At 45.6% G+C, this 19,579-nt stretch overlaps 1 protein-coding gene across 1 annotated transcript in view; it reads right to left on the bottom strand.

Annotated features, from left to right (window-relative positions):
• The window catches only part of LOC119454050 (uncharacterized), an 87,671-nt gene that overhangs the window by 66,251 nt on the left and 1,841 nt on the right, over positions 1 to 19,579 (bottom strand). Inside the window, exons 2-7 of the mRNA XM_049667891.1 lie at positions 15,834 to 15,924; positions 13,521 to 13,647; positions 11,832 to 11,946; positions 8,346 to 8,543; positions 7,880 to 8,074; positions 3,442 to 3,519 (exon numbers count right to left, since the gene is read on the bottom strand). Of these exons, the coding sequence (XP_049523848.1) occupies positions 3,442 to 3,519; positions 7,880 to 8,074; positions 8,346 to 8,543; positions 11,832 to 11,946; positions 13,521 to 13,647; positions 15,834 to 15,924 (804 nt within the window). The remainder of the gene's footprint in view (positions 1 to 3,441; positions 3,520 to 7,879; positions 8,075 to 8,345; positions 8,544 to 11,831; positions 11,947 to 13,520; positions 13,648 to 15,833; positions 15,925 to 19,579) is intronic.

Raw genomic sequence — 19,579 nt, 5'->3', positions numbered from 1 at the left:
AAACAAAATTTTCAGCCACCAGGTGACAGCTACTTGCAGAACATTTTGGTCGTATCGCAACTACCGCGAAACAAGTTGCGGACTAATTATGGGACGGTAGAAGGCACGCCTTTGTATCTACCATCATAGCCTGTGGACGTTTCACCGATGTAGCTTCAATGGCTACACCCGAACGCCATACAGTATAGCGAGAGAAAATCGGCCTTTTAGCGGAAGAGTATGGAAATCACTTGCACTATTAAGTTGCGCTACAATACCCGAATCGCTGATGAGCGACAGAATTTGATGCCGGACTTCACGGCATCTTTGGGTTATTGGCGACTTGCCCCCTTGTGAGCTCACACGTTGTTTACTGGCGCTAGGATTACTGAATGCAAATTAAAAGAAATTACTGCCTTAGTGTCAGTAATTGTGATGTCGCAAGTATTCTACGCTGGTTAGCTGTATCACTCACTGGCAGTAGCCTATACTGAAGGAAGGCTTCCTCGAAACAAATTGTCACTTGCAAAAAAAAAAATCACTCATATTCACAAAAACGTTATTACCCTAAATCTGTTTCTAAGGTCAGATTCCAGGAAATCGCAGTGCTGCACGTATCAGCGAAAGCAGCTGTTCAATGGAAAATAGCATTTACGAAAGACAAGCTTTGTGAATTAATGCCTCCGATAAATAATATATAGCAAGCATACATACATACGTACGTAAGTGGCGAAAAAAGAAAACAATACATGTTTTGTAGATGAAAATTTATTTTGCCTTTTTATGGTAGTTTTAAAATTTCCGATTCTTTCCACCGGTTTGAACCAGTTCACACGGCGACATTACTCGCTCTGAAGCTGAAGCTTAACCTAAATTTTCTAACCGTAACCCCAGCCGAACCAAAACAAGTTTCACGGCTTAAAGAGCAATTCCTGCGATTTTTTTTACCATGTCAAGGTAAAGGAATTAGAGGTGTCTGAATAGTGATTTGTGAGGCCGAATTGAATACAGATTGAATAGTGTCAGAAGAGAATCGAATACTTTTCGAGTAGATTTCAAATCACGAACAGTCGTTATCACAAACGATGTTCACATCCCACTATTCTTAAAGTTAGCAAGTTTCTGTCATTAGAGTACGTTATGAAACATTGTTTATTAAAAGCACAGATGGAGACATTAGGAGCAAACAAGTAGTTTCTTCGCATGCACAGGGCTTTTCAGAGAATGCCAATGATCGATGTACAGCCTGTAAAGTATGGCTAGTTGTCTAAGTGACGTAGCCTGCTCCACTACGCAAGTTCGCATGTTTCCATTTCATGTTTACATTTTAGTTACATTTCACCCGCGGGGGTGAAAATGTACCGTGCTTTTGTCAAGTATTATGTTTATTTTGGCGCAGTTGACGTTTTGAAATATTCAAGAAGTATTTGTGAAATATTCGCACTTAAGAATAGTGAATATTCGATTGGAAGACTGCATCGAACAGGACACAATTCAATTCGTATTCCAAAGTTTTCAATGTTCGCACACCCCTAAACGGGGTGTTTAGGTTGCCGAGATCTCCCTGTCATGTGTGTAACAGTAAAATTGTTCCGCAAGTTTGAAAACAATCCTCAATAATAAAAAAAATGTAGGCAGCTTGCACTAGTGGTGCTAGGTAGGAGTAAACAGTGGAGCTGGTGATCGACCTAGCTTTTTCCAGGTTTTACTAGTCTTGGCTAAGTTTTGCTAGGAAATGCTAAGTGCTGCTAGGCACGGTATTCCGAATCGGCTGGCCGCCGACGCGCAGATTCTCGCTTGGCCGCGCGACGCGCTTCAAGATGAGCGGCTTCTTCTTCGGGTGTCCGGATCTTCTTTGGTCGGGACAAGGCTACATGTACTTGCCACAGAGTCAATGAGAGTTATGCCGCCTTCGCGGCGGCTCCGAGCTTTAATTTCCCGGTGACGTCGCAGCCAAGCTGCGCCTCCACACTTGCCGGGGCGTGGCTGGTTGAAACCTGCCGAGCCGCCGCCAGAGGCGCCGGCTGCAGTCACGGACACCGCGCACGTTCGGCACGTACGCGGGGAAACGCGGACGGTGTCGGCAGCAGCTCTGTACGTTGCCTGGTTGATGCTGCTACAATTTATTTCTCTCTCTCTCTCTCGCTCTCATTTTCTCCTCTCCCTGCCGTGCGCATGTTGCCTTGACATGCGCATGGCAGGGAGAGGAGGCGAAGCACACGCCGCTCCGCGAGGTGGTTGCGCAGCAACGCGCGGTGACGTCTTCGCCAGGTGCAGTTTTTTGTTCGTGCTACGCGGCCTAACCAAGAGCTTAAACAGCTCCGCTGTTAAAAAGCGCTAAACCAAAACCTGACCGAGCAGCCGAGCGAACCTTTTGGTGTGACGTCACAAACGGCACACCAGCGGGGAAGACGCGCAAGGAAGACGCGCAAGGCAGATGCGCAAGGCATACTGCCCTCGCCCATGGCGCGAACGAAACCAGCGAAGAGCAGGCGCTCAGCTGATTCGTGACCGTGTCAGACCTTCGGTGTCAGCTGCACTAGCAGCTTCGGATCTGTCAAACAGTGACAGTTACGATTCCGACGAATTCAATAGCCACGAATCGCCGTTCGCATTCGACCCGCCACCACAATAGTTATAGCGCCCATGTGCAACATATCACAATGCAACATGATGACCAATGGTCATTGCATATGTTGGCCATTGCACTGGTCGTTGTGTGTCGGCCCTAACCACTAATGTTATATATGCTGCTTGCTGTTTTAGGTGTTTTACCCCTTCTCAGGGAGGCGCTTCGCATACTCACTATGAGATGTTGTGGAGCCCTGCTTTCCGCATTTGCATCCCAGAAGAACGCCGCTTATAGTCCAAAGCACCGATCCGGTGCATTTGTTTACATCGGCAGGTACATCGACCGCACGTCGTTAGCTTGAAATGTAATGCTAGCCGCGCATCAGTGACATCAAATATTGTCAGAACATAGCAAAACACGCACACCTTGAGCACGTAAGCACTGTTGCGTCACTCTTGAGTGGCGCTGATATGAGCGACCCCACACCTTCAAGAACAGCGAGCGGGAGACTGTAGCACGGGGACATTGTTATGCTGCCTACTTATCATTCTTTGCACTCTCTTCATGCACTCAATTAATGTGTTCCGTAAAGTAGACATAGATTAGGGCTTTGCGCATATGATCGTTCATTTAGAGAGCACGTAATTTTCTCGCGGAAGCGCCGATGCCAGTATTGACACCGTTGGCAGCTGAACGCTTGTTTACGCCGCTGTAACGAAGGGGCCTCCGCTTGCTGCCCATTTAGGATGTGGGGCAAACAGTGCACCTCGGAAGCTAAATAATGAGTCAGCATAACAATACCTAAAAAAATGCCCATGTACGTAGTCACGTTTCATTTATAGAGAAGTGCCGGCGAGTGCCACTGCCTGCCTACGAGAATGACAACGTACCGATGTTGATAGCCAGCCGTGTAGTCGCTTGTACCTTTTTGGAAGGATGGAAGCGGCCAAGGAAGTTTTGGAGCAGCTCTGGAAGCAGGAAATTTGGCACTTTGGAGCAAGTTTGGAGCAAGAGTTGTCCGTTTCGGAGCAGTAATAAAACAGGCGTCTTGGAGCAGCTTGGTAAAGGTCAATATGAGTGAAATACAGGCAGATGAAGAAAAATTGTTCTTTGACTTTGCGGAACACTATTAGGTCGCAGCAAATCCATTCTGCGGAAGTCCGTTAGGCGAGCAAAATTCATGGCAGGGGAAAAATTGGCACCCACCTGACTGTAACATGCAGCTACGAAGGAAAGCCTTACAGGTTTCTCAGAAACCACCATTAAATTAACTTACATTCCGGATGTGCCAACTAAATATAGCCAAGAAAAAAAATAACAGAGGGCTTTCCGCGAGCAGTGCCCACTCTATGCTGATAGGCTTTTGTTAATGCTAGTTGAGTTTGTTTTCTGTTTCTTTTTTTTTCATTGTGAACATGCAACTAATATTTAAGTTTAATGAGCTAACATTTATTACTTTACTTATTCAATGAGGTGCCAACTCAAACGCTGTAGAATACGTCGACAAATGACTGATAACAGCGTATATAGCAACCTAAGGTCTAGTGTGGTCCTTTATTTCCGACAAAAACAAAAAGAAAAAAATGAACAGAAGAAAAAAAGCCTGCATTTTTTTTTTATCCACGTGCCAACACGTACGTCCCCACACCAGTAATAAAAGCGGTCTCAAAACGTCGCCATCTAGTACATTGCCTATATCAAGAACATGCAAACCTGGGTCGCGGTCTTGCAACGGTTTGGAAAGCGAACCGTTACAAGATCGCGCTACCTCACATTTTATAAGGACAGAAGATGCGCGTCGAGCAAAACGCGCGGACGCTCATTCCCATTGCCACTATTTGACGAGATTAGCATAAAGATTGATGCAATCTTTGGTGTGCGTTGTCACAGCCACAGTGGGGTTTCCTTCTTTAACGTGATAGGATTAAGGGCCCCGTGTCGCAGAAAATGCGGCGTCGGAGTAAAATCGTCGGCGGAAAAAATCATCCCCAACCACACCAACCACACACGCCCTCCGCATGGCGCAAGGTGTTGGCGAAGGAGAAAATGATCCCGAACCACCCTGAGCGCGCAGGCCCTCCACGTGGTACAGGGTTTTGGTGAACAAAAATTGAATTTCTCACCGTGAAATCCGACGCAAAAATGGTAAAGTACGACCTAACCACAACCTACAGACATGGTGGCGTCGGATTGTAATCTGAATGCACGAGAAAAGATAATTCTGTTACGAGGAAACTCAAACACAAACCCCTTTTCCAGCATTTCTACCATACCAACACGACGCGCTCGGGTAATTTACTTGCGAAAATGCGATCCAGATGGCACTCGCATCCTCGGCAGGTCAAATTGGGACTTCGCCTGCCTAATGCGTTTTGGACACGCACACGCGTCAGGGCAATAGCAAACAATGAATAAAATAATTAATAAGGTGCTAGGGCCTTCACATTTTAATATAAGACGACTTATATTGCCCCTGGAAAAACGTCTTCCCAGCTATGCACTTCTGTTAAAAAGTGACGCCGACTTTAAGGGGATCGGTGTAAGCTTGGTTTTTGTAAGCTGGCTTTCCCACGTTCCGTGTTGCGGTGAAGCCCACTGAAACAAAAATGCAATGCGAACGGGGCCCGATAACGCTATCGCGTTCCACTCTTAAAAGCGAAGCTTAAGCGTCATCCAATTTTTTTTTACTTCACAAGCATTCTTTATCGTTAAAAAAAAGGTCTTCACGAATACTAGGTTACTTTAAATGCTGTTATCGCGCTCATTGCTCAACATCATCCCCAACATTTTCATTGTCCTCTCATTGATTAGGCAAATTTATAAAGTTAGCTAATTAAACGTATTTGTGCCCAACGAACGAGAAATATTCGCAGTGGCCACCATGAACAGCATCCACCAAGGTGCAGTGAACGCCGTTCGCATAGTACCCTCTGGTAAGTTTTAATTCTTGGCGACCTTCATGCAGTTAAGATAGCAGAATATCGCAGAATAAATATGAAGTAACATACTGGTCATTGCATGTTGGCCAGTATTTCACATCGCTTGCTGAGAAAAATACTCCAAGATATTTTTGAAAACAATAAAGGGATAAAAAATCACCGCCCAAGCACTCCATACAGATGGTTAACCAGCAAAGCTGGAACGTGCGGCCCCGGTGTTTAACACTGGGTTCATCCCGACGGTTCATTAAAGTCTTTCTCTATTATTGGTTACGTCTTTGTGTTGCTTAATGAGGTTACACACACGTTCGGCTGCAACGGAGAGAATGACGTCACTGACGGTATGTTCGCAGTCCGCCGTTGTCGCATTGCCGCTTGCAATTCTTCAAAATTAAATTGCTTTAAAATTGAATCTGTCCATCACGTAAGACAATGAATGGCTCATACCCCCTTAAGCAATGGCTCACACCCCCGTAAAAGCGGCCTCCCCCATTACGACAGAAGAGACGTGAAATACTTCGCTGGAATGATGAGCGGCAATGGAGCCGGGTGTGGAAGAAGACGACGACGCTCGAACCATTGATGAAGATGACAGTTTCCGCGCACATCAGATGGACGGATTATCGCTTTGCCTAGCCATATACAGCTTTGCTGTAAAATGTTCACTGGCTTTCCGATCTGCTTCGTCAACCAGTATTTTGGATAAGCTCAATTATTCTGGCTTATTCGTGGTACCGCCACAAACGCCATAAACCCAATCTAAAACGGCAACCAATATTTTGTGAGCCGAACGATGGTATAATAAAATTTTCGGACTCGACCTGCGCGATTCGCATCGTGAACATCGTTGCCGTGAACGCAATGTTGGGGGTTCACGTTGTCGCCGAACTTTTAATTACGACCCCAATTTGGCCGCTAAGGTTGACTAAATACAAAGCTTTACAATCCCTCGCTTGCTTTCTGCGGCGGCAAAAGCCTAATTTTGTGTGTTGTGACGTGCAGAAAATAGTGCAGCCCAAGTGCGAATTTCAGTGACGATTAGCAGTTGCCATTGGATATTCGTGGCCGAGGAGTTTCACGAAAGCAAGCAGGTTGTTTGTCAGCGTGTCGCACTATCACCCCGGTAACCAGACGTGGTGCACGTGCGAAATAGCTTTAGAACGTCGCACGCATGGCGTTCGCGCATTATAATAGACGCAAATGTAGCAATAGAGCGCGAAAGCAAGTGCTATAATGTATAAAGAAACTGATGAGCTATACACGCTGAGGAAACTGTACGACCTTATTGAATCAGCTCAGCTTTCCTTCCCGACTGCCCCATGAAATGAGCACCAGTTCAACTTATTTAAATCTTGGTGCATGATAGTTGGGACACCTTGTATAAGACATTCGTAATGCATTGTATAGCACAAAACGGTTTTCATTTTTTCGCGGCCTAGTTACAATTATGCCACCAAACACACCCACACTCATATACATATAAGACACCGACGTTGAAACGGATTGGTTAGGCTTGGATTGCAGGGCTAGGCGCTATGGCTGTGTGGTTGCTACTGAACACGCACACCCCTGCTAAATTAGGCAACTTCATTCGAGATTAGTGTTTTGGCGCAAACTGGCGCAGCTCGACAGTTTGGCGCAAGATGGCGCAATTGGTGCAGCACTTCCATCCCCGCTTTTGTGTGTGTGTGTGTGTGTGTGTGTGTGTGTGTGTGTGTGTGTGCGTGCGTGCGTGCGTGCGTGCGTGCGTGCGTGTGTGCGCGCGCACACACTGCACGAAATTAATCCTTTATTTCCACTCCGTATGGTCGAAACTGTAGACAAGCAGTTTTCTTCATCCTAATGGCTTACTTAGCTTCAGGTTAGTCGTTCAGGTCAGCCAGCACTAGACGCAAGAACTCGGCGACTGTGATAGGCTTAACCTCAGCTGAACGCTATCGACATCGGCTCAATCTGTGTGCGCGAATGGTGAGGGCTGAAGTTCTTGCAGCCAGCAACGCAGCACCACTTGCCCCACATCTCTTGCCCGTCCACGTAGAACGTAACTTTTCGCGACAGCGACTTCTCACGCCAAACACTAGTTAACTAGCTCACTAGATCACTAGCTCACTCCTCGGCCCTGCCATCTGCCGTTGATTCCCAGCACGCTCCAAGTATGCCTCATATTACGTCATAACTCAATGTGACCAGTAGTTGAGGAGAAGGCAAGGCCACAGGTGGTTCGAGGGAATTAACGAAATTCATTTGCAAAAAAAAAAATCTGTGCCTCTCTCAAGCCTGATGTTTTCCAAGAAAACACTCAGCAAATTTCACGGAGAACCGCTGAACTCGAGAAATCGCCGGAGTTGCCGTTTAATAGCCTGTTCTAGAGCCGTGACTTATAGCTTACTCTGTCCGTCAAACTCGGCGCATCTGGTACATCCGGGGCTTTCTTCGACTTGACTAGCCACAGCGCGAGGTAGGCGTCCATAACGACGGCGACGGTCAACAGCAGCTCTGTGAGCACGAGCCATCTCGCGCACTCCGTGGCCTCAGTCGCTGCCGGCGGCGATGACTTGTTTGCTTCAGCGCTGTGTGACATCCGCTACAGTGCAAAACAAGGACGAGTATCAACATCAGTACATTTCACTTTGTTTATAGTATTCATTATTACTAAGTTAGCCAGGAAATAGGTCATTTCATATTACCCTTTCCGAACCTCGGCTCATTCGCCTTCACGCATACGTGCTACAGTTTATATGCAACAACAAAAAACAGCTATCCTTTTACAGCGACAGCTTACGAACGTGTTTCAAGTTCCGTATGTTTATCTTTGGAAGACTAACGCTGTTTCACAGCGAAAACTTCTGGCTTACTGTATGTGCCGAATCCGGCGTGTCCGGTGCATGTCTGGACTTGGCAATCCCCCACGAGTAGTAGGCGGATAGCACCACGGCACCCATCACTATGACAGCGAACTGCAGCTGGAAGCGCAGAAGCCAGTTGCCACACTCTGTAGCCAGAGTCGCTGCCGGAAGCCGTGACTTGCCCGTTTTAGCGGTGTTCGCGATCCACTGCAGTCCACGACAAAGACGAGTCTCAGCATCCATTCATCTCACCTGGTAGTAATGCTTTAATATTTGAATGAATGAACGGTTTATTCATTTCTGTAGATACATACAGAAAAACGAAGTGAAGCTAAAGGCCATTTGGCCTGACGGGGCTTCGCTGCGAGGTGACATAAGTGACATTAGAACATACAAAAATTAAACTTAGCATACAGTGCTATTCAATCTACCATGACACAAATATAAGGAGGAGCAAAAGTATATAAACATACACAACGGAGAAAGTGTATTGGCAACAACATCTCTGTGTGCGACATATGCATACAAAAAGAAAAGTAATAAAACAAGAGAAAAAAACATGTAAATGGAAAACCAGGATTATAAACCAATAAATCTGAGCATTTGGAAGCATTGTTTACATGATGTGCATGAAATACACATAAGCCAATAGACATGAGTAATAGTGCATACACGGTAGTGTCGACTGCCTACATTAGTCCATTCACAAAGAGTTCTTTGATGTGGTGTTTGAACAGTGTTACTAAGAAGTAAAATTTTATTTCTTCACTGACACGATTTACAAGCACAGGCACGCAATATTTAGTTCGGGCTCTACCATACCCTATCCTTGTGACAGATACCTGAAGTCGTTAATTACGTAGTGAATACTTAGTTGTAGTTTCATGTGTCGGAGAGAAGTGAAGGTTGTTTTAGTGAATGTAAACTAAAAGTTTAAATTCATAGACTTGTCTCACTTTTAGTACACAGTGTTTTGTAAACAGCGGATTGCTAGGCGTTTCCCTCGGGTCATGGTAATATTTTTCAAATAGGCCGAGCACTTTTTTTTTTTAGAACTTCTAATTCGTTTAAGTTCTTTTCACTTGTTGTACCCCATACAAGCATGCTATAGGACATGCGCGAGTAAAAAAGAGCGTGATATACGTTCTTTGTCAGCCAAAATGGTACGAATGGATTTAATTTATATATGCGCCCAACAATCTTGCCGAGTTCTGATGTTAGTCTGTCAACATGAGTGTTCCAAGACATATTTTCTTGGAACCATACTCCAATAAATTTTTGTGTTTCAACCTGCTGCAGCTCCTGGTTCCTAAACATGATGGTAATGTTGTCTCTACACGGATTGTTGATAGGCTTAAATACTATGTACTTGCTCTTAGCTACATTAAGCGTGAGCTTATTTTGATGCAGCCATTTCTCCAATTTACGTAGGTAGTAATTTACCTCAACCTCAAGGTGCCTGAGTGGCCTACCTGTAAAAAATATGTTGGTATCATCTGGGTAAATGATTAACCTAGGGGAGTGTAGAATGTTACAAAGATGATTGATATAGATTATAAAGAAGAGTGGCCCTAGGATTGAACTCTCAGGTACAGCATTTTTTACAATTTTCATTGGTGAGACCTCATTTTCCACCTTAATATATTGTTTTCCATTGGTGAGATAACTTTTTATTAGTTCTGTACCACTCCTTTCATACCGCAAGCCTGCAACGTTGAAACTAGAATGCCATGTTTTACCGTGTCAAAAGCCCTTTTCAAGTCAATGAAAAGGCCTATAGTGTACAATTTGTTTTCCATGTTCTTAAGTATTTATTCTTTGGTATGTAGTAGTGCCGACTCTGTAGACTTGCATTTTTGGAACTCATACTGTGATTCGTTGATTATGTGGTGCTGTGTGAAGAAGTGCTCAAGTCTAGTATGTATGACCCCTTCAAAAACTATTGAGAGAACTGGTAAAACTGGTATTGGTCGGTAGTTCGATAGTACATCCTTAGCACCCCCTTTATAAATTGGGCTAATGCGGGCTACACACATATTTGTAACACTTAATATTAAGTTTGTGGGAAAGAAACTTTCTATACTGTTTCCACAGCAAGCTTCGGCCGATCCCCTTCGAGGTTATAAGTGCCATATTTAAAAGATAACAATATTGTTAAGCCATCGGTGTTATATTACAGTGATCGCTTATGGTATGCGTTTTGACCTACGTATATTTCTCTTAGGTGGGCTATCGCTGTTGTTTCACAACGATATCGCATAACGTAAAGTGTGATTGTGCGAAACAAATTTTTTTGCGATAGCAATTATACAGATCACTCCTGGCGCATTTTCGTCATTGTGGTCGTCCTCGCCACCGACGTGATGTCCCGAATAAAGTCCAAGCGTGAGTGGAAAGAGCGGCCAGCGCACTCGATGTTAATAGTCGTGTGATGTGCTGCGGGTGCGAGGGCAAAAGTGCCAGGACGTCAAGAAGGATGTTCGCTTGATGCGCACCACCGTCCCGCGCACGCGTGTTAGAGTTAGAGGTTACATGATTGAAACCACGTTGCCTCACGGCCGAGATAGGGGAGGAGCCGGGAGAGCACACATATTTAGCCTGGTCGTAGGCATACAGGGTGTCCCAACTATAATGCACCAAGATTTTAAAATATGCATATGCCACGTAACTGCACAGATCCAAGGTAATGTTGTTAGCCGTCGCTTGGAGATATTCAGATTTTTTTTTGCATTCCACCTAATCACATAATTAGTCTTAATTAATTCATCAACTTCCCAAATATTATAATTAGATTAAAAATGTCAATGAGAAAATTGTAGAGCAACATGAAAAACTCCCAGTACAGCTTTCTGTTGCTCAATATACGTGCTACATAATTCTTTTTTTTCCGAGCGTGAAAGAAGCCCGCGAATACACGCAAGATTGCTGTGCGACTGGCCCGCTCGAGGCACTTTGGGTGTCTCAGTTTCAGTTTATTCAGACATACATTGCCTGTGTTGAAAGGACTAAAGGCAGATGAACTCTGCCTGACTAAGGTCCCTCGACCCATACATTTGCTCGGAAGCAGCGAGAATAAAAAAAAAGAAATACAAAAGCTTTGTACATTCGAAGATGACAAAAAAATTGTTCAAAAGCAGAAGTAACATCGCGAACAGGCATCTTAAATTGTGTAACAGAATCACGCAATAATGCAACAGCATTAACCCATAACAAGAACAATTTGTATGTGTATTTCTGTCACTGATGTCGTTGACGTCCCGTAGTGCACCACGCTCAAAAAGCGTAAACTCAAATAAAGGAAGTTGTCAGTCCACTATAGTTTCCCATGCAAAGCGCTGCTTACACGAAAAATCTGTCCACGGCCATCCAAGCCCCTCGATTTGAACAAAAAAAGAGAAGCTCCTCGTACAGAAACAGGCAAGATGGAGGTTTGGTCCGCTACAGCTATAGATGTGAATGTGTGGCACAGCTGTTCTTAAAAAAATGTTACTCCACTTTTCCGTCACCAGCGCCAGTGGTTGCTTTGCTTGACAGTGGTTCACGTCCTGTACACGGCATCGTAGATGGAGCTGTGGCGAGCAGCTGGTCTTTCTCGAACTGCAACTTCCATCTGCATATCATTCCAGAACAAAAATATGTCTCGAGGTTTGAAAAATGGCTCGGATAATTTTCGCTAAATATGAAATGAAGCCAGCACTGTCAAATGATCTGTAACGTTTTGGTGGATATTATTGAAATCAAAAATGAGAGACAGGCCGTAACTTCACGTCACTTTTTCGCAGTCACCAAGTCAACCACTGATTAGCCATTTTTTTTTATAACGCTGCCCTCGCGCGCGCGAAACGCGCGGGCACCCACCTTCACTTTGCATACTGTTTTCGTGCTTTGCACCACAACTTTGGAAGGCCAAAATTAATAACTGCGGAAAAATGTAGCCAGCCAGAAATGTTGAATATGATGTTCTCGAATGCGATGCGCAATTTTACTTTAGAGCTTACGCAATTACACAAGTATTTAAAGGTTAGACAATTCATTTGGACTAATTAGCTAATCAATTATAACAGAAAAAAAATCACCATTGTGTGCAAGGCGACTGCTAACAAAAAACCGTTGGTCTCATAGTCGTATCTCTTAGCCTTTCTTTTACAGCTTGGCCCCCGTTAGCCGGGACGCACGGTATCTACACATACCTTCCTAAGGAACACAGCTCATTCAACCAGGGGTATAACTACACTAGAAAAAGCTAGCAAAACGGTATTCCCGAAACAGGAGTCACCAGTCAGTGTACTAGATTAGATCACCAGTACTCACGTGTTTCTTGTGCTGCAAAGCTGTACTTGCCTCAAGAAAAAGGAACATTCGCCCCGATAAGCTTACGTTTGCTGCTGCTGACTACACGAGCAGCTAAACAGAATGCAGAATAGTTGCAGCTTTAGTTTTGTGTGCTCTATAGTGGAACTCAGCATCACAAAGTGGCACCACCTGCTCTCAACGTCTCCCGTATTCTGTAAACAGTAAAAAAGATTTAGTTTGTCCGTAATCATATTAATGTTTGTGGAATATACCAGGCAACTATGGCAGCAACAGCACTGGAAGCGGCAACGTGTGACGCAGCACTTAACCAGAGAGCACGGAAAGATAATATTGCAGTGAGCAATATTCTACTTAAAGGGGCCACGGCACCAAATTTGTGAGCTTGAATTATGTATTGCGTGTTCAAACGTACGCGCCGCACAAGCTGGCAAAATTTTAGCGAAGAGTGTGAGTGTGCGTGCGTGCGTGTGCGTGTGCGTGTGTGTGGAGAACAGTCAGACGACCAGTGTCATGGTCTCTGCAACTGTTGGTGCAAAATAGTTGGCAGCAACATAATCAACTCATGGTAGTTGGGCAGAGCGTTACACGACATCATTATACCCGCTTTGCTACCAAGGCTGCCCTAACCTGGTAGTCCGTAAACGGTCAGGAGTGAATGGATGAATTAGAAATGTTTCTCTTCTGCGGAAACTGATAACATGCCCTTACAGCAAAGCTTTTGGTCCAGGCAAAATAAATAGAATGCGATGCAATGAATTGCCGCTTCACCGTACGGCCAGGCGAGTTTTTCCGTGTGGCTACAACGACAGAGGCCAAATAACCTCGCACCAGGCACAATCGTCTCACCAAATTGGAACTGTGCTGGCGCACCTCTTTTCTCCAATAAGCTCCGTGGGCGTCCGCTTCCAAAGCCTCTCGACTTCTTGCTGGTCTTCGCTGCGGACTCTGATGGAACGGAGTACCACCGAGGATCTCCGCGGTTGGCAGTGGCCGTCCACTGCAACGGTCGATCACTTTGGCGCCACCATATTGCACCACCAATTTGCACAATTTGCGCCACCACGTCGCGCCACCACGTATATGTTGTTCGGAGTGTCATTCTGCATCCCGAGACATCGGGATGCAGTTGCGGCAATGACCTACAATGTACACAATGATCTTAAAACATTATTCAAAATTGATTTTGAGCGTACCACGTGCTTTGTATTTGATTTCCCAGCAAGGTCACATATTGTGCTCCTGATCGTTCTATGCAAATTTTATCGCTGTTACTTTCCTGGTTCGTCAGTACTGAATGGTCAGTATGCATCTACGAAGTTTCCTTTATCTATGTTTATCACATCCCTTGCAGCGAGTGATGTCCAGAACATGGTGGCTATGACGTTTCCTGGTCGCTTCCCACCTTTGTAATGCGGCAAAGCATGACCTTCGAGACTGGTATTCTTTAGTCGCCGGGGGGAGGGGGGGGTGCGATGTGGACGCCAAGAGGAATGCATAATAAGTTATACATCCGCTTATTTTCGTTTCTGCAATGTTGTTCCAACATATGAGCAGAAATCAAAGCAGTGGCAAGTGTCAAATCATTTGTTTTGTTTAATAAAATAAACAACGCTGGCAACCGTATGCATCAAGCAATCGTCCTGTCTACCAGCTGCAGTGGCTGCGGCGTTCTGCTATCCACCACGAGGTCATGGGTTCAATTCAGGGCTGCCGCGACTGCATCAAGATTGAGGCGAAATACAAAAAAGTTTGCTTAAATTAGGTGTGCATTAAATGACCCCAGGTTGTCAATATTACCGTATATGCTCGAAAATAGGTGGAACACGTATATAGGTCAACCCCCACATAGTGAACTCACCGAGAAATGAAAAATAATCATTCAAATATAGGTCAATCCTATCTTTTTTTTTTTCGAAGGACAAAGAACATGCAGAACATGACACGTATTTATTTACCGCAAGCTCGGCTACTAAATCTTGATAATCGATGCCACATGCGGCATCCTCGTTGGATTCTTCGCAGGCGTCCTCGGTGCCGTCGAGTGCGACGGACATGCAGCATTTATTAAAGCCACTCTCTATAATCATCAGGCAGGCTTTACGCAGGAACTCCATCAGCAAGAAACTTCTGTTTGCTTTGTTCACAAATATAACTAAGTCGAGATTCTCTGGTCACGAGGATAGATCGATAGCTCACTTTAGGTAACATTTCCCAAAGAAAAAGGCCGACCCATATATTCACATAAATACGGTAACCCCGAGCTCTCCACTGTGGCGTCTCTGATAGCCTTTTGGGACGTTAAACCGTGTGACTCACTCATTCTGCAGCCACGTTTAATCATCATTTCGTGTGTCGTGTATGCGCGCTTCTCACTCGTTTTCGTCTGTGTTGATCATGCATGTACCAAAAGACGGAAACGGGATTCAGCATTTATTCACAAGTATTTTTTGAATGCAGACCGTCGGTTTTAGGCTCATCAGTAAACTTGCACATGCATTTAGGAATCATTCCACGCACTTCCAACACCATGTGCAAGACAAGCAAGACGGCACGAAGACGCCGTTGTCATGTACACATTGGGTTGGTTATAACTCATTATCCAAAGCATTGAGAAGTCTGGATCGAGACAACGTATGATCCATACAGAGCTTTAGTTTGTCCGTAAACGTAATAACATTCATGAAATAGCGCAAACATGAACCTGGTTACGCTGTGCCACCAGTTGAGCTACCAACCTGGTCGCTCACATTCATTGTAATGGAAAGTCAAGAAATTCACCCAAGGACGACCGTAGGGAACGTCCACCTTCTAAAAGCACTGAATATCAAAGCTGATAAAAGCGTCAGCTGTTCAGCGGCCGAGATAAGCTAGAGATACTTGTAGTATTGCCAGAAAAAAAAAGTAAGAAAAAATGAAACAGGCGATATAAAGCAGATATATGAAAAATACTACAGCCTGCAACGGATGTAGTAAAACTTGATTAGTTCAAGTAGACCAGGCAGGTGACTATTGGTAGCTGTCCCGTTTCAAAGAGGATGCCATTAGAAATCGTCCATCAACATCTAACATTTACGTCTCTGGCAACCGTAAACGCATCACGTTTATAAACGGACATGCCAAAACTTCCTATTATGTATTCTCCGACATTAGTCGGCGCTTCTATCATTCTTGACAGTGACTCACCATTGAAGAAGGTCACTATAACAACCGTTGTAGACTGCGGCGCGATGAAGCCTGCATGCGGCGAGAATTTGAACTCGGGGTCGTCCGCAAACTGCGCAAGTGAGACAAGAGACCACAAGAATAACTCGCACCGCTATAATAAACATTCACTGCACAAAAAAAAATTTTCTAGCGTTTGCATAACCATGCAAGTTAAACCGCAACTGCAACGAAATTTCACTTCAGCTAAGTTTGTGATAAACAACTTCAACAAGAAGTACCACTGAAGCAATCTTGGCAAAGCCGTAGGGCTGGTAATTGTATAGTTTTTTTTAGCGGCCTTTAAACGGCACCTAAGCAGACGACGCGTGCACCTGGTGGTCGTCGCTATAACGTAAGTCCCAGCACGCCGCATCAGAGATTCTTAACCACTCCGCGAGCGCCGCTTATCTCGGAGGTCATGACGAGGAGCCGACTGTTATGGGTCATCTGTCACTTCCGGTGAGCATAAATTGCGGCGTTTTTTTTTTAGTTTCGGTATCAAACACGGCTATTTTTGCAAGCTCTTCGTGACGCATCCACTTGTATTTCAAACGTCGTCAAATGTTGCACGAAGTTTCTCTATAAACACATTATCTGAAAATATAGGCTCCTTATGGGGAACAAACTTTCGTTGCATTTGGCCTTTAAGATCGTCCCGAACTCCCAAAGGGAGACTCTCGGGAAACTGTTAACTGAAACGCCAATGTATTAGCCTGAGAAGTTGGAGCTGCGCCCACTCGCGCGTGACGTCAGCTAGGGGACTCCGCTGCCGCACGCGCTCACTGCGTGATGGTTGCTTGACGCGGTCAGTCGAGCTGCCCTTCTCCCGTTTTTAAAACCTCGCGAGTCTGCAATCTGGTACTCTGGTAGAATATTCCAGAACACTATTTGCCGCAAGATTGCCCCTCAAGTCGTCTGCTAGCCGCCAGTGCGTACGTGCGCGTGTGTGGCGTAGATATCTTGCGAATATATTTTGTTCCGTCGTTATGACAATCACTATAGCTTCTCATTATAGTGCATACGGCAGGCATTGCCAAATCCTGACTGGGAGCTTACCACTGCCATTGAAAAGAAAAGTGTACAATCATTCCATTGTACCGTGCTAACAAAGAGGGAAAAAACTTGGAGGTTAACAAAGAAGCTCGAGAACAAGTTAAGGACCACGCAAAGAGCGATGGAACGAAAAATATTAGGCCTAACGTTAAGATCGAGACAGGAATAGAGCGGTGTGGATCAGAGAGCAAACGGGGATAGCCGATATTCTAATTGACATTAAGAGAAAAAAATTGGAGGACACTTAAGCTTCGCCTTTAAGAGTATAACGCGATAGCGTTATCGGGACCCGTTCGCATCGCATCGTTCACATACGGCAAGTAGGCTTAATTCACTGCAACACTGAACGTGGGAAAGCCAGCTTACAAAGAGCAAGCTTACAGCGATCCCCTTAAAGTCAGCTTCACTTTTAAACAGAAATGCATTGCTGGAAAGACGTTTTCCCAGAGGCAATATAAGTGGCCTTATATTAAAATGTGAAGGCCCTAGCACCTTTTATTATTATTTTATTAATTGTTTGCTATTGCCCCGACGCGCGCGTGTGTGCAAAACGAATTAGCAGGCGAAGTCCCAATTTGACCTGCCTAGGATTCGAGCGCCATCTGGATGTCATTTTCGCAAGTACCCGAACGCGCGGCTGTAGGTCTGGTAGAAGTGCTGGAAAAGGGGTTTGTGTTTGAGTTTCCTCGTAGCATAATTAGGTTTTCTCGTACATTCAAATTACAATCCGACGGCGAATCCGACGCCGAATGGTAAAGTCGTAATTCACCATTTTTCTGACGGATTTCACTGCGAGAAATTCAATTTTTGTTCACCAAAACCTTGCACCGTGTGGAGGGCCTGCGCGGTCGCGGTTGGGGATGATTTTCTTCGCCACCCGCCGACATCGCACGCCGGTCGCCGACGCCGGATTTTCTGCGACACGGGGCCCTTACCGCTCTCTCTCGCGTTAACAATTGAGCTGGGCCGGCCATGTGATGCGTAGGATGGATAACCGGTGGACCATTATAGTTACAGAATGGCTATCCAGAGAAGGGAAACGCAGTTGAGGACGGCGCAGAAAACTAGGTAGAGTGATGAAGTTAGAAAAGTTGCAGGCGCAAAGTGGAATCAGCTAGCGCAAGACAGGGGTAATTGGAGATCGCAGGGAGAGGCCTTCGTACTGCAGTGGACATAAAGCATAGGCTGATGATGATAGCTTCTCCGCCATTTGTGGCGGCGATTTGCTGCACTGGACCTGTGCTGTCGTCTGTGCGTTGTAATAAATTCATCCTGCGTGGTCGCTAGCACGCTAGTTTGGCCCCAAACATGTCGACTTCGTTGCTATCCGGCGCATAAAATACATCAAGAGAAGGTGTTTTATGCCGCTCTCTAGAAATTAGGTGGTCGCTGCGGTGCACTAATGCAGTGCACTGCAGCGAAAACAATTCACTGACGATTACGATACTCCCTAATGTGAAATTTGAGCGTAGCTCTATAGGTGTTTTCATTTTGCGAGATATATTGGCTGGCACGGACAATCTGTCTCGTGCGGCACGCTGCAAACGGGGCGAAGTGTTGGCACGACTGTCTCGCTAATCGGGAGACCGCGAGAGGCAGCGCGTGGGTGACGCGTGGGCGCCATTCACAGCAGCCGCAGCAGACAGACAGACCTCCGCTCATGCAGCGCTTTGTTTCCATACATGGTATCGGTGGCGTCATCGGTTAACAGACCACGCGCGCTACTCAGGCGCCATCACGTAGCCATCGTCGCCGCAGATGCCGTCTTGCGCGGCACTAGGCTTTTCTTCTCACGCTCTCGCCATAACCTCCTCCTCCGCTTCCCTCTTCGCGCTCTCCGCTATCGCCGTCTTTCATCCCCCGCTGCGCTCCGCGTTCGCTCTTTCATCCTTCGCTGTGCTCGTTCGCCCGGTTACGAGGGACGCCGACGCTCGCCGCAGGAACGGGAGCCAAAAGATGCGCTCTAATATGGCATTTTGCCGTGATGTGGCACAAGGTAAGCAATGTCATGTGCTCGGACTTGTGTCAAAAAAGGAATAATGAGAGAGGGCAGTGACAACAGTTCTAAAGTTCACATGCACACAACGAAAACAACAGCTTGATTTTTGAAGCACCAAATGAGTGGAATTACGAGCGAAATGTAAAAAATTGGCGATCAACTACACTGCGACTTGAACGACACGCCATTTTGCGACTGAGCCTTAAGATCGTACACTTCAGCTCCAAAGCTGGGGTTTTCCAACGTGTACCCGAATATCCCATCGAAAAGAGCTAGGTCGGGATCGAACCCGCGACATCGAGCTCGATAGGGCGACGCCATAGCCACTGGACTACCGCGGCAGGTCCGGCCTTCATTGCCTCGGTTATAAAAAAAATCACAGGGTCTCTTATGTTATCCCTAAGACGACTTGAAGGCGAAAGCCGAAGTGCCAATGCTATAAAGACAGACTCCCTTAATTCGCTTAGTCATCCACCTTACTCTTCCTCTTAATTTGCTAACTCATAGAAGACGATGACGACGGTGACCCGGACACCATCAAAATTGTTGCCTCAGCGTTTGCATATAGGTAAGACATAAGGGGTGTATGAGCCATTGATGATGATAGTTTTTGTACCTTTCGTGTCGTCGACGCGTTTTCGCTCAAGGACTTTGAAGGTCGACTGAACGATGA

The sequence above is a fragment of the Dermacentor silvarum genome, chromosome 5, assembly GCF_013339745.2.
Source record: "Dermacentor silvarum isolate Dsil-2018 chromosome 5, BIME_Dsil_1.4, whole genome shotgun sequence".
Lineage (NCBI taxonomy): Eukaryota > Metazoa > Arthropoda > Arachnida > Ixodida > Ixodidae > Dermacentor > Dermacentor silvarum.
The sequence above is the reverse complement of the archived record's forward strand: the minus strand, read 5'-3'. Positions and strand labels throughout refer to the sequence as shown.